Consider the following 24,867-nt stretch of genomic DNA (forward strand, 5'->3'; position numbering starts at 1 on the left):
TTTCCATATTTCATGTTTAAAAAGTTACTATCTACTAGCAAATCTACTGTTTGCTTGTAAATTTATCAGATATTTATTAAAATTTAATTAAAATATTTCACCATGCAAACAAACTTTGCAACATTTGGTTACATTTTATTGTAAGTGTTTGCATTGTAGTTTCCGATGTAAGAGATTTTATTTTCTAAGACGAGGTATCTCAGTAAAAGTAAAATAACATTTACTAGGAACTCTTAAAGACCTTTCAAGCGATTTGATAAAGTCCACTTTACTGTTCCCACAGGGCGGTTCATTTGCAGCAGTCTACACCACGACAGTAACGCTCACGTTCCACAGATCATGATAGAAGTTAATGATTTTTAAAATCTAAAATTTTGTGGTAATTAATATTTCAAGTTTACTTTAAAATGTAAATGGTTGTGACCCAAAACACAATTATTTTACCACAAAAGTTCCAAAATGTTTTTGAAATATTGTCATGAGTTATATATAGTTTTAGGGATTCGGAAGCAGTAAAATAAAAATCCTAAGAAAACTATGTAAAAACAAGAATTTTCCAGCTGTAATTAAAGAATCGATTTAAAAAAAAAGCAATGAAAATGTAAGAGTCTTACTTATATTAGTCAAGCTGTGTTGTTATTGTGCTAATTGTAGAAATGGGTTGTCAAACATCCATAATGCAAGACTGTCAAAAGGTCATAAAAATGTATCTAATCTGATGAAAAACTACCAAAAAATTTATTAAATTCTGGTGCAAGATAATATTACTCAATAGACTATAAAGCTGATTGAAAAAGCTATTAAAAACCCACTTTCAGTTAAATCAATCTGATTTTTAGCATTTCGACAGTTTTACATTGTACACTGGCTATGTTTCCAAACAAAGTAAATAAATACATAACTAATTGAATTTTGAGTCTGTTATTTAACTTTATTAGTAAGGATACTAAACTTTCCACCTACCATAGCAAATAAGTATGTATTTATTTATTTATTTTCTGCTTACTTATTTTGGGGAATGGAGCAACCTCTAACATCTTTAGAACTGAAAAGGTGAACTGATCCCTGTTTGGAGGTCAGTCTTTGCTCCAAGTGGAAGAGTTCAAGTATCTTATTGTCTTGGCTGAAATGGGGTTTTTCCATATAGTACCTGGGGTTGGAGACAGAATGGGAAGCTCCATCATCCATGGGGATCCTGGAGTAGAGCCACCGCCCAGTGGACTGATGATGCTATACTTAACCCTTTCATGCATGAATTATGATCCTTTGTGTCAGGATTTTTTTCCGATTTGTTTTTATATTTTCTTAAGGCATAAAAAAAGGTAGGTAATATATATATATATATATATATATATATATATATATATATATATATATATATATATATATATATGTGATCAATTGTAATTTTCTCCATATGCAAAGTTGTTATTTGAAAAATACCTCAGCAGTATTGTTCTATAGGATTTATCTGATGTCACAATATTTCTTTTTTACCTGCAAGAGTCGTCTACAGTAGAAGGAGGGACCTGGTCGGTTGGCATGCATTTTTTGTCTGTCAGCCATATTGGATTTAACAAAAATAGTTTCTTGCATTTGCAGCTGATGGCCAGTAGTTGATTGTGTATTTTATGATGCATTAGTGTCCACTTCAGTGGTCTGTGTGCATTTATAACATAGAAATCCACTAAAAGAAGCACAAGAAAACAGCTTTTATATAGCTGTCTACTGTAGTGACCACTATGCATGAAAGGGTTAATCTCATGAATTTAGGAGGTTAGGTGGAGAAAACCAACCATCAACAAAGGGCTGAAGAACCTTTAGCTATCTTTTGCAACTCTAGTTTCTGAGGAAAGTTTCTTTTGAACTTAAAGTAGAGCGATGAGTAATGCAGCACGGCAGCTGTTGTCACTTGCGCATGCAGTTTCTTTGATGTCTTAACAAAGGCATGACAAGCAAATCTAAGTTCTCCACAATGTGATGCAATTAAAAAGCATCGGATATTCAATCAAATAAATTAATAGGTAACTTCGACACAGTTCCGAAGCAAAAACTCACCTGACAGTCAGTGGGGGTGTGGGCGGCGCTCACACTTCCTTCACCTACAAATTACAAAGAAGTGTCAAGCCCCAGCCTCTGGTTCACTTCTTCCAAACCACAACACTGACGGGTAGTCCTGCTCACCCAGATTACTGTGAAAAGGCTCTGTGGCTGTACAGTAACAGTTTGCCATTGATGCCTGTAGCGCGGATCAGTCATCTTGGTAGTGGTTCCTGTGAAGTCAACTGCTCACATACCGCCAGTGCGGTAACGTAAGCCGACTCATATTAACCTAGACTTTAATCACTTCGCAGTCTGAGTGAACATCTTGTTTAGTTCGGTAACACTTTGATTCATTCAACAAAACAACAATGCGAAACCCCTTTGTTCATAAAAATTAAGTTGTTTTGGTAGGTGGATCAAAGGTGCGTATGCACGACAGACGCATTTGATAAATATCTTTAACATCATTTTTTTGTGACAATCCGTCGCTTTTTACGCCGATGTGCAGCGAAGAGGAGCTTGTCACCTTCTTGCTATCCTGCTCAGACACACCCCAGTGAGTCAGCATTACATGGGGTCTGCTGGGGGAGTCTGATGGTGATTGTTCAACTGACAGTGAGGGGATAGCAGCTGCTCAGGAGTGCGATGTGAGAGGGGGGTGAGGTGTGCATGGGGCGGGGGGGGAGGGGTGGTGCGAACATTCTTGATATTACTTGTAGGTGAAGCCCTTCTCATCACTGCTTGCTTCCCATGTTGTGCAAGGTGACATTTAAGCATTGGTATGATGCTAATTTCCTTGAGGGGAATAGATGAGATCATGGTGTCTGTCCAGTGGTTTTGAGGAGGTCTCAGTGATGAGTGTTTGCACCGAGTGCTCGCAGAGAAGCCCCAAATGTCACCGCGTAGCTCAGAGCCATGCATACACCCACAGTCTGACAAACCACCAGACTGAGTAATCATAAATGGTCAGTTGTTATAAGTTACAGTGATGCAGAGCTGAGAAATCCTTCTCTTACTAATGCATCAACATCTCAAACTCGCGATCACAGTGATTACGACGAAACCACACGGTGGTTAACTCGACATGCATGCAATGATCATTTAAGGTAAAAAAAAATAAAAAATAAAAAAAATGCAAGAAGAATTTTTGTTAAATGTCTGAACGTAGAAGCTCTCGCTTGCACATGAGCGCCTCAAATTTTCAGCGCTTTCCATGGCAATGCTAATATGAAACTTCTTTTTTTGTCAGCCTTCACTTTGTTCTATAGGTTTACGGTGGCTTTCAAAATTAGTTGTATTACTCTCAACTTCAAAAGGAAAAAATAGGATCTTATCAGCAAGACAAAACAATGTCAGTGCATCGGAAAAAGCACATAGCTACTCATAAAGGTTGGAAAAGTAGAACAAATCTCTCTTGAAATCTTGAACTTTTTGGGGACAATTGCTTTCTCTGCTTTAATCCCTGTACATTACATGCTAATAAGGCTTAAAGGGTTGTTTATATGTGCACATTGTGTATAACTTTCAAAGAAAAGTGAAACTACCTTGTAAAATCTTAACCATCCCACCAAATACTGAAATGATCAATAAATAAATAAAACAAGTGAACTAACTGAAGGCACATTGCTCTGACCTAAAAAGGTCCTTAACAGTAAGTGTGCTGCATTTGGCATGTCAGAGATACAGACTAAACCACACAGCTGAAGATTAAAATGATTTTTGAGAACTAACTAAAATTACTTCCAGATTGAAAGCCAGGTAGCTCACGAACAACCCTCTGTACGTTTTTAGAGGGTTTAATCTACATCTTGACTTGTTTGGCCAAACTTGTTTTCACCACTCTCTCCCATGACAACATTTTAGCTTTGTATAGAATCACAGATTCACAGATTAATGCTTTCCTGTTCGGCGTTGTGTTTTTAACCTCTGCTGGTGCTGTGTGGCCGTTTGACGTCTTTATCTCAGATTTTGTGAAGGAATGTAGTCTGAAATAGCTTAAAAATACATACGTGGCTCTGTTAAACTACTAAATAATATGTGGTTTCTTTAGTCTATGTGCACTTGAAAATGCAACATTTTAAAACTAAACTGCTCTGCTGACTGCAGTCATATTTAATACATTTGTATATTATTGTAAAGTGAATTTATTTCAGTAACTTACTTATTTTCAAGCCACGTTTTCTGTAAATTATGATGATTTTTTGTTTACGAGTAATGCAAACATAACTTTTCGGAATAGAATATGACATCAATCCATAATACAGAAATATGGACTTAATAAAAATCATTTTTAATATCTGCTTAGAACTTTTTAAGACCTACTTTTTCATTTGACTGACAAGCCTCATTGGCACACATATTTACATTTATTAAAAATGACTGCATTCCACACCACGTGTTCATGAGGCCCTTTGAAAATAATAGGACTGTACAAGAAGCGCTGAAGAACAAAGTCAACCAGAGGAGAGAATAAAAGGCGTATCGATACACAGACGCAATGAAAGTTCTGGAGAAGAAATATATACAACACCAAAAACAAGTCGGACAAAAAAGTATGCGGAAGCTTCGACACAAACACTGTGTAGAGGCTTATGTTTCATCACCTCTGAAACATAATCTAGTTAATAACGCTGATACAAAATTACTCACTAGTGTTCATAGTAGAATTAGGTTTCACATTTTGACGTAGGCAATATATTTGTCACATCGTGGCTTATTTATTAACCAAAACCAACAACAGAAACAAATCCCAAAGGAGCCGTGTCTGACAATAGATCACGAAACTTAATAATTTACCATATTTTTACTCTTTCTCAAACCTTCCATCACCTCAAACGTCTTTTAGCATAATGCCAAAACTTTCCTGTATTACTCAGATTTTCACAGAATCACAAGTTGAACCCGCCGCTCTTGCCGTGCAACGAACATGCTCCAAATTGTTGACATGAAAACTGCAGAGATCACATCTTTGCTGGTGGTATTTGCTGTATGCTTTTTGTTTCATCTTGAACAACAAAACTTTTTTTCTTTTTTTTTTTACACAAACCCACAACAGTTTGGTTGCACCAAGGTCTGTCTTTTTTCCTGCCGGAGCATTTGAAGGTACTCAGCATCTTTTTTTGTTTTCTTTTTCTTTTTTTTTTATTGCGTTTAAATTCCACTAAGACACGAGCGGCGCATCTTCAGTTTAGTGCTCCACAATGTTGATCACCTGCTTAGCGTAAAAGACAGAACAGCTTTTTTTTTTTTTTTTTCTGAAACTGTTATGTAAAAATCCAGAAATAAAACCTTTCTCAAAAACACAAACATCTTCTGGAAGTGACAGGTAAACTCTCTGTCCTATGTGTTAAGGTGTTACTTTTACATTTTTACGCAGAAAGCTAATGAAGACTACTGCATGTCTGTCAAGTGCTTGGGTGAAGTGTTTGTCTTTGAGATAAACTCTGTCAAAAGAGTACTTTTAAAAAAAACTTTTAACTGAAAAAGAGATACAGACTTGACAAAACGAAGTTATTTTGTGCAATTAAAGGAGAATAACGCAATGAAACGTGATGGAAATAGATTCCTGCAGCGAGCTCCACTTGTTATTAATAATTTTGCTGCACGCACCGGTTTTAAACAAAAAGCTACAGAAAACCTAATGTAGGACTAGCCAACCGCCATGGTCTGTTTAAGTGACCATCTCTCTACAGTTGGCCTATTTTTGAAGGTTGTCACATTAACATCTGACATATCTGACAAAAGGGAAAAAGCAGACATCTCTATTTTGAGGGTGCACGTTTGCAAGCCTGCCCTCCCTGCATGTCAGTACCAATGGGCTTTGGCCTGCATGTTTCCTGTCACAGGCCAGTCGCTTTCAAGTGGTTTCTGTCACAGCACAGAATACTCTATTAATGTAGTGACCAGCACACGATGGCTGCAGGGGTAGGAAACCATCTACGGTTATCACAGTTATATAGCATCACACAAATATCCCGCCACTGTCCTCATTTTTCTCCCTCTCTCCCTACTTAGCATTTCTCCCTTTCTGCATCTATATCTACATGTCTGTATCTATATTTATATATGTATATATGTATGATTTTATAAACATGTATATATGTATATGCATGCATGTATGCATGTGTGTGTGTGTGTCAGAGAAAGAGAGAGAGAAAGAGAGAAGGTTTTTTTACTTTTGCTTCTGAGGTGTTCTTCTGTTGAATGAACAATAATAGAAACTTCCTTGCTCTTCAAACAAAGCATAGCAGTTTTAGAACATGTGGGTTAATAAAACAGAAAGTTGCTTTCTTATAGCATGAAGCAAGCCATTTAGCTCTATAATCAATGCACCAATAGGAGACTTGAAGAGGAGGGACCGTGCAGACAAAGAGGAAACCACCTTGTCCCACAGATCAACCTGTGCCCTAACATTTCAGAAGTCACTGTACAGTCATGATGCAGGGTAGCTCATCGCCCTCTTGGGAGAAAACTCTCTAAATACCCGGTAAGTGCCTTCATTCATGCAGATTTCTGCTTTTGTTTCCCATCTTCCGCGACTTGAAAGCACAAGAACCTACACTTGATCCTCCTTTGTTGTTTTTAGCACCCTTTTATTTTTCTAAAGAAATTCTAGTGAAAACTAGTACTACTGTGCTCTTCTGTAGCCCACGGAGTCTTTCAAATCAGTCTGCGCTCCTTTGACTTTAATCCTCTACATGCGCGCTGCGGGGAGGATGACTGTGAGTTCATGTCCTGTAAAAGGATGTGTAAATCTGACAAATGCATGCATGGTTTTCCCCTGTGTAAGCATTCAGATTCTACTGTACTGCAGCTGAATGGAGCTCAAGCACCAGCTAACTGTGACATAACTATGCAGGAGTGCACTGTGGATTTGAATGCGGTACGTTACATTCTTTTGCTAGGTGAAATATTTTTGAAAACGTCCGGAAATGTAAGTTTATTAGTCAGCGTCTGATAAAAAGCGAAGAGCAATCCTTGAGCTGATTTTGATTTGAAGGCCTCCTACTGTGTTTGTTGTTTCAAATTATATTAATTGTGGTTTCAAAGAGGAAAAGTTTAAGGAAATACAAAGAAAGAGTTGTCTCAGTTATTAGAATAAAACATAACAGTTACATTAAAGAGAATGTAAAGTTGATTAAAAAGTAATACGGAAAGACGTTGTATTCCAAACTTTTAATTTGCTTCAAAGCTATAAAAGGCTAAGGCATGTTTTAATTGTAAGGTTTTTGGAAAATGTCACTTCACATGACCAACAATATTCTCATTATTATTGTTATTATTATTAATATTATGATGATAATAATAACTATTATTATTATTGTTAGTAGTAGTAATAGTAGTGTTAATAGAAGTAGCAATAGTATTATATTTTGTTTCAGATCAATGAATTGCAAATTCAAAATGCGGAACACGTAGAAAAGTCGTTTATGTCGCATTGGCAAAAATTGCCCTTGGGGAAGTTTTACATGCATTTGCACAGACGATATTCTGTACACCAATTCATGCCTGCTTTATCTACCTAAACTGAATAATGAGTGTTATTGATATAGTACGTTTACAATCTGCTATGATGACTTTTATTCTTCCATTTATCAAGTGTACACCAAAGTGAAACCTTTAGCTTGCATATGACCCTGGTATACAGTATGTATAAAGTTGCTCTACTGTCACTTTCACTCTCGATGCTGCATGTATGGACTCTGCTCAGCGTGTATGTGAGCAAAGATGGCAAAGACAAAAATCAACAGATGCCAAACTGTTGCAAAAAATAACTTGTCCTTTGAACGTATTGCTGTTTTTTTTTCCAACATGGGAATTGAAAAATCTATATTAAATTATCAGTCTGATGCATTTTCTTTTTGTTAAAGAGCAGCACTAAACAAGTCACTTCCAGAAAATAATTTTCTAATTATCAATTTTTCCTGTCGTAGTTAGAGATCAAACAGAGAAACAACTGAAGTTGTTTAAAATTGTGCCACAGACAATTTCTGACCTCAGTTTGGAAAAACAGCAGTGCATTATAAATCGCAAGAGACTTTCGAGACCACAGCCTTCCAAGCAGCTGGTAGACACACAGCAGCAACATTTTCATCTCCAGATTCTCAATCTTAGTTGCAAAATTCCAAATATTTCTATTTGATATGCAGATATTTACATATTACACCCCTGCACACTTTTGCATTTGATGTCTGTCACACCTAAATACAGCTTTATTGTTGTTGACGTTCAAACTTTACTCATGTTTTCTCGAGTGTACAGTCATTAGTCATGGTTTCATACACTGTTAGGGCTTTGCGGCTTTTAGAGTGCATATGTGCTCTGTGAATATCAAAAGTGTCACTTAGCAGAGTACATTTTCACAAAGCGACATGTTTTAGCCTGATAACACACATTGCTGTGATTGAGGTAAATCTTATTGCAGAAGTATAGGAAAATATGTAAATTTTAGTTTCTGTGGTGGGTTAAAAAATTATGAGTATTAGCTTGCATGCTGGATAAAAAAGAAACGTGTTATTAAATATGTTATAATGATTAACTAAATCTCATGTGCAAGCTGTCCCCTTGACTCTCGCCACTGACAACACTAAATTAGGAGGCAGGGGGGAAAAACTATTTAAACCACAGCAAACACATTCTTTTTTCTTCTGCCACTGATTTCCATTCCAGAGAAATGCAACAAAGAAACAGAACTGATGTTAGCACAATGTAGGAATCGTCTGATCACGTCCTGTGTTGTGGTTTTCTCTTTTCAGAACCTCGCAGATATTTCCAGAACGTTCAGAGATGATCCGAATCAACAACACCCAATACTTCCACTTTCTGCAGCAGGCAGATGTCCTCCGTCAATCAGGGTCGCTTTGCGACGCCATCATCTCGGTGCAGAGCCAAACGTTTCGGGCGCACCGGTTAGTTCTAGCCTGCGCTAGTAGAGCGTTAGCGCAGCACCTAGCCAAAGGCGACGCAGACAGCCCAGCCCATTGCACACTGGAGTATTTCTCTCCCCACACCTTCCAGCAAGTCCTAGACTTCACCTACACTCAAGCTCTTGAAGTGCCGGTGAAAGACCTGCAGCAGCTGCTAAGAGCCGCCCAGGTCTTAGAAATGCAGCTGCTGGAGGACCAGTGCCGCAAGCAGCTGGACCGCCTCGAAGCCAGAGAGAAGGATAAAAACAGAGAAGCAGTAGACCTCACAGAGGAAGATAGAAGTGTAGAAGAGAAAGATCAAAAGCAAAAAGGTAGACCAGTTTCTGAGAGCAAAGTCCAAAAAACATCCTCCCCGGTAGAAAAGCCAAGCTTTGGCATCGTCATGGAAAATGCTTCAATCGCTGATTCTGCGGATGTCCCCACCAACCAAAAATCCCCAAAAAGGAAGGCAAAATTGTCCCCGATGTCAGCGACCCTGTGCAACAGAGATAGTGTCATTACCAGGCCCAACAGCAGCGGTTCCTCCTTCTCTTCTGCGTGGGCATTCCCTACGAACATGTGGGACAATGGGAATCACCTGAACACCCTAATGCGAATTGCAGGGAACTATTCTAACTTTTTTGCATCTCACCCCCTTCCGTCCTCCAACCAGACCTCTGTGGTATGCCCATTCCCCCTCTCTTCTCAACACATGTTCCCTTTACTCAGTTCCCATTTTCAAACTCCCCTTCAGAGCACGGCACTAGGCTACTCACGTTTGCACCCCCATCCCTACGCTCAAAATCTGTACACGGAGACTTCGAGGATGGGCAGCATGATCAAGAATGGCATTTTGAAGAGAAAAAAATTGAGCCACACCAGTCAAACTGTGGAAACAAGGTAAGACAGCCGTCTGACATAATTTTGGAAAGTTCAGTTTTTATTTTCTCACATTTGTCTCCATGTTTTTCCTACTGAAGACTCATTTTAGAACCCCCTGACTTGCTCAGTTGTTCCTTTGCGACAGCTATCGTACTTGACTCACTGCTGCTTCGGTAGATGTGTGTGTGCGCGCGTGTGTGTGTGTGTGTGAGAGAGAGAGAGACAGAGAGAGAGGGAGAGAGAGAGAGAGAGACAGAGAGAGATTGAGCCTCCTGCACTTTCCTGTTCGATCGGTTTCACCTGTTAACCCTTCCCTGCCACATCAAATCTGTCGGTCTCTTTTAAGAAACTCGAAATCCAAGTTTAGATACGCAAAAATAGTTTCATTGATCCAAATCAAAGATGTTTTCCAGTATTTTAGTCATTTAAAAAAAAATGACATTGAAATTTCTGATATTAGGAGAAAAGGAAGTCTGAGAATAGTTTTTCAGATTTCTTTTTTCATGCAAAAACAAAAAACAAGCCAAATCCTTTCAAGTCTTTCGCAACGTAAAACCAAATTGTGAATAAAGGGGAGCCCCCTACACATCTCCCTTTCTTAACAAAATTTAAGGTTTTCCACCCACTGAAAACGTATCTTCTGTTTCGACTGGCCGTGTGTACACCACAAAAACATTGTTCAGAACGCACACGAGAGTGTGTGTGGAAAAGAAGATCTCCTCTGGTGTCTCCCCCTATCTTGTTCCCTGTAATCAAATTTTTCACCAAAGGCAAATATTACTGAAACCCTGAAGCGGTACTATAAATATCCCGTGGTTGGAATCAGTAGGGGAGGAAACACACCCCAGTCAATTACATCTAAACTGATATTCTCTAATAAGAAGAAACAGTTTTTTGTTTTTTTTTACAGATTTTTGTCTTTGTCACAGATGTTTGATTTGTACCATACCATCTGCAGGACTCAAACAAACAAAATATGCTTCTCGCAGCTATCCCAAAATGCCGAAAGTCAAAGAAAGAGCTGACGGGTGCCAACACTGCAGTTCAAGACTCCTCTGTGATCCATTGCTGCGAGAGTCAGCCTCCACACAATTAGGTAAGAACGTAATCAAGCAAAAAATGCCTCAATGCTGCAACGAGAACAACACACTGAGACCGTGGCTGTGACTGCAGCTACAGGAGTGTTGATCCTGAGTAAAACAGGTCAATTTAACAAGACTGTAAAACTAATTTTGGCGTGACCCTTAACCTCAGCAGGCTCCAGCGACGCAACTACGCAATGGAAAGTGATAGAGAGTTGTGGTTTTGAAAGCATGGTGCAATAGGAGCAGTAGTGTGGTTACTAGATACAGCTAGATATACACAGTACAGTACGTGCAGCAGCGAAAGCGTGGTTTGTCCTTAGACAAAAAAAAAAAAGATCTAACATATTTGATGTTTGGATAAAGTTTTTTGAAGTTGACAGCTCACATAGGATCTGCAAGGAAGCTTGTGCAAGTGCATGAGTGAAAGTGTACAATCTAGCCGATAAAGACTTTATCTAGTCTTTGAGGGAACAGTATGTTCATTTTTCAGCAGCTGTGAAAAATTAAAAAAGAAGAAATGCTTCGCTTGAAGCTAAGAGATAGAAGTTTAAATCTTCCGCGTGTATATGTGTGTGTGTATATGTATATATACACACACTTATTGTATACATACATACATACATACATACATACATACATACATACATACATACATACATACATACATACATACATACATACATACATACATACATACATACATACATACATACATACATACATACATACATACATACATACATATAAAAATACAAGCATTGCAAAACGTTGGGTATTTTGAATCGAGACACAGAGCGAAGCATTGGACAGGAAACACGCAAGCAACCGACGCCAGATCTCTGCAGGTTGCGTTTTTTAGAGTGGTAAGTGTTCGATTGTTGTGGGTTAGTCTCTCCTGTTTTCTCCCCTGACTACAGTATACCCGCTTCATATTTCAGCATCCTGTCTATAGGCTACTGTGTTGGGTACAATTTCTCTAAAAAAGACCCAACAACCATACAGGCCAGCAAGAGGCTGCACTTTTTTTTTTTCCTTTAACCTCAAAAATCACACCTTTTGTTAAAGATTTTTAAGAAGATATGCATGCAAAGTTGACAGGAAAGTATTCTTACACATGGTGACTCTATTCTCCTTCAACAGGATGCGTCAAAGAGATACGCTTTCTGAGAAAACGGTTGCAAAATCGCTTTTTAATAGCCGTCTTTTTTTTTATATAATTTTTTTGCTTCAAAAACAGTAAATATTTTTCCTGTTTGCTTAAAAAGTGAGGTCAGAAAGCAATGATTACTTGGCTTTTACGTTTATTGAAAAGGTACTCACTCACGTTGGATCGACTAGGAATCAATTCTCATTTACGGCACAGACTCAGTCAAGAGGCAGCATAATGGGCAATAATCACTAATAAAAGACTATTTAAAACCTCAACACAGTAACATAAAATGAGAATGGCTGGATTTGGCAAGATTATGAAAATAATCCTCTCTGTAAATAGATTGGTTAATTATGACTTTTTCAAATAAAATCCTATATCTTATTTCAAGCCTATAGTCCAGAATCACATCAAACCAGGTGCTAGTTAGATTTCCGTTATTAGAAGCACTTATTAATCAACTGGTTTTATTCCAAATAAATAATGATTTTATTTACTCTCTTTGATTGCCTGCCATGTTCTGTTTAAAAAAAAAAAAAGAATGTCATTAGCCCATATATGCCCATATTTGTCGTGTTTAAAAACATTGAGTAATATTTGAGGTGGTATTTCCTGTTGTGCAGTCTAGCTTTGTGTGTAATATGCAGTTTTTGAAAACATGGGTTTCACTGCTGACAAGCCTTAACACCTTTAAAACTGCCCTTCTAACTGCCTATTTTGGTTTGCCGCAGGTCAAAACTGTGATGGATGTCAGTTCTGCGGAAGAGATGCCGTGCAACACGAAGCGAATGCTAGAGACCACAGAGGAGAAAAACCCTACCAGTGCAAACACTGTCCAAAGAAGTTTAGCCTAAAACATCAGCTCGACACACATCACCGCGTTCATACGGGTAATTCTCTAAATAATTGTTAACGGTTCAGAAACATACTTTGAGTCAGTATAGCACTGAGGACCTATTGATTACTCATTGTTCTAGTTGATTGGAGTCAAGCTTGCAACCCTAACAACTGCGCATTACGTAGATTTATGTTTTTGTCATGTCCCAACCAAAGACTTGGGATAATTTTGAGTTGGTAGGGGTTTATTTGATAGATTGTTATAAAGCGGTTAAACTGCGATGTGTAAAAAAAAAAAAGGTAAGTTATTCACTATTTAAGAAAAAAAAAAATCAGCAAAATGTGAGATACACTTTGTAATCAGCCCATTTACTCTGATACAATAAAAAAAATATATAAATGTTTTTAAAAATCCAGGACTATCAACTAACCTCGAGTTCACCTGTCTAAAATTTAATATCAGTAAAAAAAAAAAAAAAACAGATGTTGTGTGAAGGTCTTGAAGGTTTGTTAGTGAACAAACAGCATCATGAAAACCAAGAACAGCAGACAGGTCAAGTTTTAATAGAACAGTATTCAATGCATCACCCAAAAGCTAGTAGTGCAAACCACTAAAGTAAAGTGTATTGTCATTGGAAATACTTTACGGCACTTTGTTCCAACAAAAATGCATTAGAACATACATGTTCTACACACTCGCATTGATTTGGAAATTATTTTTTTTTCCCCATTGTCTTAATTGCTTTTTACATTATTCTTTAAAATTGTTTCTTAATATTTTTATTTGTCTGATTACATCATTTTAACAAATTAAATCAGATATTATAATTAGTTACTCAGTGCTTTAGCAGAATTTTCACCAAATACGTCTACTTGAGTAAAAATATGTGAAAAAAATTACTCATTCTTGAGTACGATTGTTGCCTACTCTACTCTACTCTACTCTACTCTACTCTACTCTACTCTACTCTACTCTACTATACTCTACTCTAGTCGCCTCTTTCTATCAAACAAAATCCCGATAAAATACATAGGTTTTGTGGTTGTAACGTGACAAAATAAAAAAAATGTCCTACTGCTAAGAAATACTTTTGTGACATACTATATGCTTGAGTACTTTTAAGTTGAGGAAAGTTGTTGTAGTATTGTATTGGTAAAAGAAATTATGGTAAAGTGTGCAATTATGCAAATATTTACTCTGTGGCACCTTCGAATGTTTAAAATGTCGCTTATAAATTTCTGTTTTTCCAAAGTGCTGAACATTTTCTGAAGAAGACTGTAGTAGAGTTCTTTTCCAAGCAGCTCATAGTTTTCCACTCATTTTAATATCACAAAAAACCTAACAGAAAAACTGAAACTGACAGATCTCAATCTTCCATGAGGTGAGACGTGTTAATCAACAGTGTACATTAGGACTACTTATATATATATATATATATATATATATATATATATATATATATATATATATATATATATATATATATATATATATATATATATATAAAGCGTATAGCTTAAAGTGACTACCACTCCACATAAGTTAAGAACGAATCTGGAACATTCAAATGTTTCACAATTTCATTTTTATCCACATCTAGACGTAAGTAGCAAATGGTTAGCCGGTGGATGTGCTCTTTTTGTTCTTACCATGACATAAAATCAGAGAAACAAACTGACTAAGTGGAACAATGGCATGAAGTTAACTTGTGCAAACCTGGATGATTAGCATAAAAGTGTCCCAGTTTAGGTGATTTCACGCACTAACGCAATTCATTTCTGAAAAAGAAAGAAAAGAAAAAAATCACGGAAGTGATGCGTACTCGTCATTTACAGGGTTTGACAACAACCGACTGAAAAGCTCATATGCTAGAATATAAATGTGAGACCCTTTGCCGATGCTCAGAGTTTGCACCCCCCACCCCCAAACACCTTAAATGTCTTCCTTCCTGTGCATTGTCTTTGCTTCTAGGAGAGAAGCCGTTCGAGTGTCGTCTGTGTGGTCAGCGCTCACGGGACTACTCTGCCATGATCAAACACCTGCGGACCCATGGCGGCGCAGCGCCCTACCAGTGCACCGTGTGCCTGGAGTTCTGCAGCAGCCTGGTCGCCATGCAGAGGCACGTCAAGAGCCACGCTGTGCAGGACTTCCCCCCTGACTGGAGCATCAACAACACCTACTTGTACATCTCCCACATATGAGGCCATCCTCATAAAGCTGTAGCTTTAGTTGGTGAATCTCCTGTGAGGCTGTTTAATTCAGGTTGTATTTACAGTACGGGAGATGTGCTTAACCCATACAAAAGTGAACGTTGAATAAAAACATTTCTCCAATTTGTGGTTCAAGGTCAAACCCGACATTCATGGGTGTAATATCTATGCAAAATGAAACCGTTCTCTATTTGCATTTGCAACAATAGGAAATACAGATGCAGTACTATTTCCAGTGACATTAAGGGTTTTGAAAGTGTTTACCAGGCATTAAAGCCACATCAGCATCTAATCCTCGATGCATGACGCAGGAATCCTCCCTCTGACTTTCAAAATTATTATTGGACTGCTTGTGCCATCTTCGCAGCCTTCACCCGGGTTCACAGCGCCCTCAAGAGGACATGCAGCGAAAACAAAAATCTGCATTTTCTTGTGCTGGAGCTTTAAATGCCTCGCTAGAAAGAACACAGGAAATATCAGAATCAGCCCTACTATCACTGCACAGTAAAAATAAAACGTAATAATTAATTTAGTTAAAACCATATCATACTCACATATATGTGAGTATGATGTGGTTATATGAATAGGCAGGTCAGCATGCATATATGCATTTTATTCATTCTTAAATATAAAAATGTGTCAAACTAGATTATCAACATCATCATCAACATTAACTGAAATATGATAAAGGTTGCATGTGCTATTTTTTAATCTATCATTCTGCTGTATTACTATTTAATAAATGTTAGATCCTCTAGCCAAGTTACTTTTTAATCCTCAGCTAAGATCTTTCGTTTTCTGTCATTCATTGCCAAATGCATGGACATCAATTCACCTACAACACGTCCTTTAGATTAAATAGCACTCGGTAGATGAAATGCTTTTTACAAAAGCTACACATGCGGTATGTTACAACTGATGTTTTCTCAGTAGTTTATGTTTGCGATACGTGACATTATAAAATGCTTCCTCCAGGGAGCTTTCTGTACAGCTTACAGGCCTGCTACCACTTACTGATAAGAGTGAGTTTCAACAGCATTATCATAATAAGTATGAAAAGGAATATAAATAAATGTTTATTTCTTTTGCCAGCTAAGCATTTACCAGATAAATGTGCTATGTTACTACTGATACTACTGTTACTACTTCACCAAATAAATAAGTTTGTAAGTACAGAGTTATGTCTGCGATTCTTTCAATTTATCCACTTACAAAGAAGAGCATTTTCTTCTGCTTAGGTTTTTCCCTTCAAGGATCTGTCTATTTAATCACATATAAATACTCATCAGTGTCGTTATTTAAATGATACTTTTTTGGTTTTACTCTTATCAGACGAATCGCATCTAATGCGTCAGATACGTTCTTCAGGACATCAAAAGCTATGCTGCTTATTTGTGGTGAGCGAGTGAAATAGTATAGAAATGCTTAATGTCTTTATCGGTCTGTTAAGCTTGTGGTGGCGATGAGATGTTCTCAGAAACTAGGGGGAGTTTGTGCGAGAGGATGTGTGTGGCTGAGTGTGTATTTGTTTATGCAGTGTGTCTAGGACCTTTACTAGCATTTGCATTTACTGCCCGTCGAGCAGCTAATGGGGATCAAAGCCTGACTCCAGTGTGACAAGCAATGATTTTTAAGAATGCGGTTGGTTTCATGTCACAGTGACAATCTTCTGAATCAGTTCAGTGATTAAAAGAGTTCAGCGTAGGCAGACAAATGCATATGGTGACGCATGCCACTCAAAGCCTATCTCCACTGTATTAATCTTCTTAATGCGACCTTTGGCATCAACAGCTGCAGTTAAACTTTCTCCACAACTTTCTCCCTTACCGCACTAAGGCCTTCTTTGGTGTCTCTGATCTCGTTTGTTCACTAAAGTTCTCCAACAAATCACTGAGGCCTTCATAGATGGGATGTGTTCATACTAAGAGTCAATTTCACACAGATGGACTCTATTCACTATAGCTACATTACTCCAGAAGGTAGTTGTTCACACTGGAAGATCAATCCAGGATATCAGAGGGGAAAGAGCTAAATACAAGAAGCACACCACGCTTTCCAGATTTTTTTATTTGTAACAAAATGCTTAATTTACAATCATTGTTATTCAGGAGACCACTGGCAAAGGGAACGCCACTTTAGCTCTGTGTTTCAACATCATGTCTTGTCTGACATCTTCATGGTGTAAATTGTAAATTAAACTTAACTGTTTAACTGTTTAACAAGGGAGACAATTACCTTTTTACAAAGGGTCAGGTTGATTTGATTAGCTTTGCACCCTGCAACTGCATTTATCTTTGAAAATAAAATGTTTTTGTTTCTCTAAAATGTTTAAGTGTCACAAAAATGCAATATTTTTTATCTTGAAAAGTAATTTTTTTAAAAATCTGACTGATAAAATTGACAACCATGACTGAAAAATAAAGTCTAGTCTCTCTGCAAAGCTGATGGTTTATTAACGTTTGTACGTTTAGAGTCTGATTTTCTTTTTAATAAGTCATTTGTGGTAAGCCTTCTAACACTGTTATCACAAGCTGCATCTAAAACACACAGCACATAAACTTGAAATAACTTTAGTTTGAATGAATGCTTAAATGTGATTATTAGCTTCCAAAAAGACAAAGAAGGGGATGGGAATGCAGTCAGTTTGTTGATATAATATTTTATTCATGCTTTTGCCTTTTATTTTTCTTTTGTTACATGCCAATATTTAATAAACGGGTCTATGCATATCTAAGGTTAGGAGGGGGATGTTAAAAGTCCTGTAAAACATTCTATCACAGCATCTGCTCAGCACTTGCTTCACTTTCATTACCTTCTGACATTCTTTCCTCCTGAATGCCACCGATGGTAAACCGAATGTTTGACAGAGACTTGTCTTTGCCTTCTTCAGCTGCTCCCTCTGCCCAAGCATCGCACTCCCTGTAAGCGGTGTGGCTTTGGACTTTGCACCCTGCCAGAACCATCAGCTGGTGTGCTTGGCTGGCGCTGCAGTTTGGAAGCGGTACCTTGTATGTGGTGTGGAACCTGCGCAGATCCACTCGAAATGAGCCTTTCTCCAGCATCATGCAGGGTTCAAAGCGAGCGCCCCACTCAATCTCTGTTTCTATGTAAGATGTTTTGGCTTGGCACATCATTCCTGTAAAAAAAAAAAGAGAGAGAGAAGAGAAGAAAAAAATAAAAGAAGTGTAATTTACATTGTGTTCCACAAGATGTCGCTGTGTGTTTGCATTTCCCTGCACAGTACTTTATGTGAACATCGTGACATTGCATCCTTTTACTACGATGCCTTGATGTTTTTTTTTATTTGAATGTACAGTAAATTTGCTTAGGGATGAAAAAATTAGAGCTGGACATGCATCGTTGCTGTTGCAAAGGTACATTGCATTTGTAATTCATTCAACCTGGTATCTAGAATTTGTATGATGAAGCTGAAAACAAGTGAAAACATAGGAGAAATTAATGATAATTACGGCAATTATGTCATCTTCAGTAGTTTACCTGGAGCAAATCTGTATGGGAAAAGTATAAATGGGCCTACTCAAAGGACACGTACTGTTTTAGGATGCAATCAGCATTTACGTAATAAAACTTGTGTTTTAGTGGAGAGATTTTATCTTTTTAAATAACGATTTAGAAAAAAAAAATAGCAAAACCAACAAATAGAATCTGATAAATAATGTAGGTGATAAAATATACCAAAAGTAAAATCTATTAACTAAACAGAAAAATCTAGGCAAAAACTTTAATTAAATTCTAGAGCTTCGATAGTTTTTAATGATTGTGTTTCCCATAATACAACACATCTATTAAATTCCTTTCTTATTGGTCTGATGTAATATTTTTATTTTTGGGAATATGAGTTTTTGTTTTTCAATAGCTCTAAGCTATCAGCCTTGACTGAAAGAATTACCTAAATAAATGAGCATAACGGCCATTGGAGAAACCTGCAGTGAAATTTCCGTGGGAAAAGTTCATTTGAGCTTTACAAAAAGCATGAAGAAAAGACTGAAGTTTGTCTGAAATAACAAGATAAGGACTTCTGGAATCATGTTCATTGGACAAATTAATCTAAAATGTAATTATTTGGACACAGGAACAGAGGCCATGTCTAATGTAAACCAAATCATCACTTCCTTCCAAGAGAAAAACATCAGGCCAATAGTTCAACATGTCAGAATCAATAGTGAATTACAAACATCAGAGGGTGTTTGAGGAAAATGTGGGAACATTTATTAAGCAAAATACAGCTGAAGCAGAACTGGATACTGAAGGCAGTGACCCAAAACAAGTCAATGAACCCACCAAGTACTGGCTGGGAAATAAGAATCATCTGGCTCTGGGACAACAGTCAAAGCTCATATACTCCTGTGCTTTGAGGACTGGAGCGACATTATAAACTGGTAGAAGACTACAAGAAGTATCTCAAGGATATTATTTCAACCAAATGGGTAACTACAGTACTTAGGAGGTATGGTGGCTGAACTTTTCCCGGTTAGAAAATGCTATTTGTTTCCATATCTTATTTAAAGAGTAACAAGTGGCTCGTGTTTTTGCTCACATTTAAGTCACTTTATTTTTGAGATACAAGTTACTTAAAATAGAAAAAAAAACTTGTTTAAAATTATCAAAGAAATTGTTATGTAAATTTGTTTCAGAAACGTTCCAAAGCATGTGACATTTGAAACTGTTGTTACTGATGTTTTGTTGGAAATAATCAGGTTGGTGTCAAGAGATTTGATCACTGATGTCTGGAATCCATGCACATTTTTGCAGACTTAGGAAGTAGTAGCTGCCAGACCCAAGATAAAAAACCCTTTAACTGCAGTCTGCTCAGTCTCTCACTCTTACAGCTGTTGAGCTCTCATGCAAAAATGAAACTAGAAACCAGACAGATTAAAGTGTTGAAAGACCATTTTCTTTGAAAGAGATTCTATTTTTTCTTTTTTTCTTTTTTTTTGTCACAGAGCAATTATATAAATTAGATTCAAAAGTCTGGCCACAGGAGTTGTTTTCTAGTTTTAATCAATGGTCCATGCACAGGCCAGTGTCCTCATGAGAGTTCAGGAATTTTAGTCCCAGAGCCAAACCTCAACATCTCACATCTCACTAGAAAAAATATGTCTGTGGTCTGAAGGAAGGCAACATTGAATGGACTCTTTCAATTGACTGAATATTCTCATTCAATTTGACTGTAACAATGATTAATGCCTCTCTGCACTTTTTGTAACGTCGTAGTCACAATCGTGGGAGTATTTTAAAAAGCCTTTATGACACACTAGTGGATAAGTGTGATGTGAAAGAGAGATGTAATGGTTTTCAGCATTTCTTTAGAATGAAAATCTTTAAAGTGTGGCATGCACACGATATATTCAGCGCTCTTTACTCCGACAGCCCTAAGCAAAAATCCAGAGCAATCAAAAGGAACTGTTGAGGGGAAGCCATAAGAACCCTTGTTTACATCTCAAGCTAATCTGGAAAAAAAGTATCCACATGACAAAGATGGTAAAAAAAAAAAAAAAACATGCATCAAATGCTTGCATCTACAGTTGTGGATAAATTGGTTCTGCACAGTAACAACCTAAGGGACTTAATACAAATGTGGTGTGACGGATTTCATCAGAATGAGGTTCAAGAACGCCAGTTGCATCTCATCTAATATTTGTGGTTTGTTTACAAAGTAAACATTTATAATAATAAAAAAAATCCCTTCTCACCCTCCGTGGGTGGTCTCTCTCTCTTTTGATTTTAATAATATATTTTTGCAAAAGAAGATAGACATAAAACTCAAATTGGGAGAAAAAGGACAGGCAGGAAAAAGTTAAATTACTGTGAAAAATAAATGTTGGGAATGTTAAGATTCTACTCTATCTGCCCTTCCTGTGGAGTTAACTGCTACTAACCTGTGGCCTCGACTATTCCCTCCAATATAACAATTATCTCAAACTGCTGTCGTCGGAGTTGCTCCGGGCCCAGGTCCCACAGCGGGCTGCTTGCACCAATATTATGCTGAATGACTTGAGGTTCAACCAGGAAGAGGCGGTCTGATCCAGTTTCATATCCGAGGTCAATCTCTGTCTGCTCCAATGGTAGAAATTCCCCCTCGGCTGTCTGGCGGGACTTTATTAACTTTGCTCGAACCTTTGCATCCACCATGTGGCTCTCGCGCAGGTCTCCGAGGCGAAACATCAGGCATAGTTGGTCATCGCGGTTTGCGATGACGCACGTGCGGCTGAAAAGAAGCGTCTCGGCTCGCTTTTTGGGTCGAGATATTTTCACAAACATGCAGCCCACCATGAGGGCATCTATCATGGAGCCCACGATGCACTGCATCATGACCAGCAGCACTCCCTCGTGGCAGGTGGGGGAAACGGTCCGTGAGCCATAACCAATGGTACGCTGTGTCTCCACGGAGAACAGAAGAGCCGATATGAAACCATCTATTCCCAAATAGCAGTGATTTTGGTCTACATGCTGGTTCCGACTTGTACCAAGAGGTTGTTCTTGACCCATGTCACCGCGAATGGATGCATTCACATAATAAAGGCCAGCAAATAGGAACCAGGTTGTAATATAGCACATCATAAAAACAAATAGAAACCAGCGGTACTGGAGGTCCACAAAAGAGGTAAAGATATCAGAGAGAAAACGCCCCCTTTCATCAATGTGGCCTAGGTTGACTCTGCACTTTCCATCCTTGGACACATAGCGAAGTTGCTCTCTGGTTTCTGGAGGAAGTCTGGGTGTTTGGTTGCTTTCACTTTCTAGGAGTTTACTTCGAGCCTTTGCAAGCCTCTCCATTTCCCTTCCAGGGCTAGATATGTTGCTGTGTGCTGGTGAGAGTGGGCTGGTGTGGAGAGGGCTGCTGTGGGTGAAATGAAGGGGACTGGAGGAGCCCATGTTGGGGACACTGAGGGCATGACGACGGAATTGCGACACGTTGTTGGTCTCGCTCAATGAACAACGCCGCCAGATGTTCTGCTCTTTATCTGTGACTCCAGGGGTGCAGGGAGGCAGCAAGCAAAAACTGCCTGGATAAGGAATATCCGTTGTGCTTTTGTAGCGTTTCCTGGTTGGAGCAAAACCAGGAGATGTCTCTGCCACGGCGTCAGTAAGAGTCTTTGTCTAAGGAAAGAAACACAGTTATTATGCTTCCTGCTGAAACTACAGCCAGACCACAAGGTCATGGAGTGCATTTCAGTTCAAAGCACCACAGTTCCTCAAACTTTCCTTAGAAAATTAGAGGCACTGCTATTTGGGAATAGAGGGTTTCATACTGCCGTGACAGTATGAAACCCTCTTTAATTTGCACACAACAGGCAATTGTAATAAAGCTCCAGTATTCCCTGCACATTCAGATTTACTGCAGCTTTATTGCTGTGCATGTTTTTTTTCTCTCTCTGTTTTTTCTCTCCTTTGCCATTTTATGCATGCACTTTTTTGGTTTCTTAGTACTTCATTTTGGCTGCAAAAATGATCTTTCTCCCACAAGAATATTTAAGTGGTTAAACTTCCTTGCGCTTGAATGTCTGCGAGGAATTGCTGTTTGAGAATTTGTTAAAAGCATTCACTAGAAACAAATTCAGAAAAAATTTGTACAGTTTGACCATTGTAGAGTTTTTTTTTTTTTCTATCAAATTACTTTCTTCTGCAAAACAGAGAATAATATTGTGAGGGAGATTTGAGTGATCTTCGTAAAGTGTGTTTATTAATGCCCTACACTATTTTTCCACAGAACTAACATGACAGGACAGTTGTTTGTGTCGACCATGGTGAAGGTCAAGATGTCCTAAGGAAGAGCCTCCGAGGAACTGGACAGGACATTCTTCCAGGCAGAGTGTTCCTTGAAGATAATGAAACTGTTTATGTTCACTCTACTTTTAAGGATGTTGCAGAGCCGCTCTCCATTACTCCCTTCCCCTGTTCTGAAGCAACACTCTTCTTTTGCCAGTAAGTGAATGAGTCTTTCCAAACTCTATGGAAATCTCACAGTCATTGATTTATTAAATATTTACACCACAATTTTTTTATTGTTTCCATCTCTCATTTGTAAACATTCCAATGTAAACATTTGAGCACTAGATTTTAAGGAAATCTTGGAGCAATGCATCAGTAATGTTTGCTTTTACTTGATTAAATAAAGGACAGACACAAGCATTTTGTCACTTTGGGGTTTTGTAATTTAACAAAATACTTGACTAAAAGGTGAAGTAAGCTGGTTCACAACTGTAAAATACATGGTTTGTTTACAGGCTACGAAATGTCAGTAGGTTGAGACAAACTGACAACCTGTAAGTTCAAATCGGTGAAAGGTTAAAAGAGTTGAGATAGAGAACTACTTGCACACGTCTTTAATCGCTTGTGTAGTTTCATTCCTTTTTGTATTACATTATTAAATATGCGGCATGTACCACAAACATGTGGATCTTGTTTAAGATATGGTAACATTCTTAAGATTAAAGCAACAACTACACTAATTCAAGCTTCCATTGTAAACGAAACAAAAAATAGCAAAAGAATACAGCTTACATTTATCAAGTAGCTCTCACAGTGAATTTTCTCCCCAGTTGGTGTGGAATGGACTACCATGATAGACTGTGGGCGACTAGCTGTAGAGGTCTGTTGTCCTTTTGTCCGGACCTGCGTCGATCCACAGCACTCTGTGGTCTCCACATTGCTGTCTTCTCTTACTCCAGGATGCATCACAGAAACGGGGGGGGGAAGGAAATACACACTAGCAGCAAAGTATGATCATGATGACATCAATGTCAAAGTTCTTTGCTCGATGAAAGAACAGCAATACAATTAGGTTCCAGCATCCTGACCAATGCCAGCAACTACATCTGAGCTTCTTAAAAGTGACCTAAACACAAGTTTAGCAATTATAAATCCCATCTGAGATGAACTGACCTTTCAGTCCGTGTACCTATAGTGACAATGAGCCGCTAACAGTTGGAGGAAAGGCTTTACCTTCCCCAGCTAGAGTTAAGCTCCCGCTTTATGCTGCCTCAGCAGTACTCTCACTGTATCGCTCAGAGTAGATCATCTACCCTACTCAGGACAGGCCTGTGGTTATTGAAGTGGCAGCTGTAAGAACAACTTAACTTTAAACAAGAAAATTGCGCCAATTTCTCAATATATTCTTGCCTGGGAGAAAACAGGCCAGCATAATGACATCCTAAACGACCAAGTTCTATGCACAGTCACACCACCACATGCCACAGAACTTTCTGCTACTTTCCACTGACCCCCACCTTAGTCCAGTAAATCAGGCCTAAAAGGATTTTATTACACGCCTTTCCCAAAGCTACAACCTTGCCTAAAGTGTGGTCATAAACATTCTTCTCAGTATGTACAACCATGTTCTGTTTACTCAGACAAGCCATGTGTTTTCACACACAGATGAGCAAAGTTAATCATACCTATAAACATACTTATGAACATGCCTTTTGTATAATTTAATATGATAATGACGTAATTGGGTATATTTGCGATGGAAATATTGGTCAGAAAATATCTAGAAAAAGTTCTGGTTCCACATGAGCGGGAAAGGAAGCTCGAAGTTGCAAGTTCTCCTAATTCAAACCATGAGGCAGCACTGATTAAAGGGAATGGGGAAACTTGTTTGGTTGCCTCTTTACGTAAATACATGTGGTTGTAATGGTCTTAAATGTGTAAACGCAGGCAAATAAATCCTTCTCTTCTGTGCCAGAATTTCCAATACAAATACCTGTTGTTGAAGTTGTGAATTTATTTC

The 24,867-nt window shown here is 38.1% G+C and overlaps 2 protein-coding genes across 3 annotated transcripts; one reads left to right on the forward strand and one right to left on the reverse strand.

The window, feature by feature from the left end:
- The first annotated feature begins 1,443 nt into the window (after positions 1–1,443).
- On the forward strand, positions 1,444–16,290 carry zbtb32 (zinc finger and BTB domain containing 32). 2 transcript variants are annotated; one of them, XM_008432418.3, is made up of 5 exons: positions 1,444–6,529; positions 8,799–9,848; positions 10,820–10,926; positions 12,797–12,955; positions 14,875–16,290. In XM_008432418.3, the coding sequence occupies exons 2-5, from the start codon at positions 8,830–8,832 to the stop codon at positions 15,102–15,104; spliced, it is 1,515 nt and encodes a 504-aa protein (XP_008430640.1). In that variant the 5' UTR covers positions 1,444–6,529; positions 8,799–8,829; the 3' UTR covers positions 15,105–16,290. The 2 variants fall into 2 exon arrangements, with proteins under 2 accessions (XP_008430640.1, XP_017164854.1); XM_017309365.2 differs by having other exon boundaries at positions 1,444–9,848.
- An 871-nt stretch (positions 16,291–17,161) lies between these two features.
- On the reverse strand, positions 17,162–24,313 carry kcnj20 (potassium inwardly rectifying channel subfamily J member 20). The gene is made up of 3 exons (XM_008432416.3): positions 23,640–24,313; positions 21,014–22,235; positions 17,162–18,249 (listed from the first exon to the last, which is right to left on the reverse strand). The coding sequence occupies exons 1-3, from the start codon at positions 23,811–23,813 to the stop codon at positions 17,888–17,890; spliced, it is 1,758 nt and encodes a 585-aa protein (XP_008430638.1). The 5' UTR covers positions 23,814–24,313; the 3' UTR covers positions 17,162–17,887.
- Positions 24,314–24,867: the final 554 nt, after the last annotated feature.

Source organism: Poecilia reticulata, chromosome 16 (assembly GCF_904066995.2).
Source record: "Poecilia reticulata chromosome 16, P_reticulata-male-v2, whole genome shotgun sequence".
Classification (NCBI taxonomy): domain Eukaryota; kingdom Metazoa; phylum Chordata; class Actinopteri; order Cyprinodontiformes; family Poeciliidae; genus Poecilia; species Poecilia reticulata.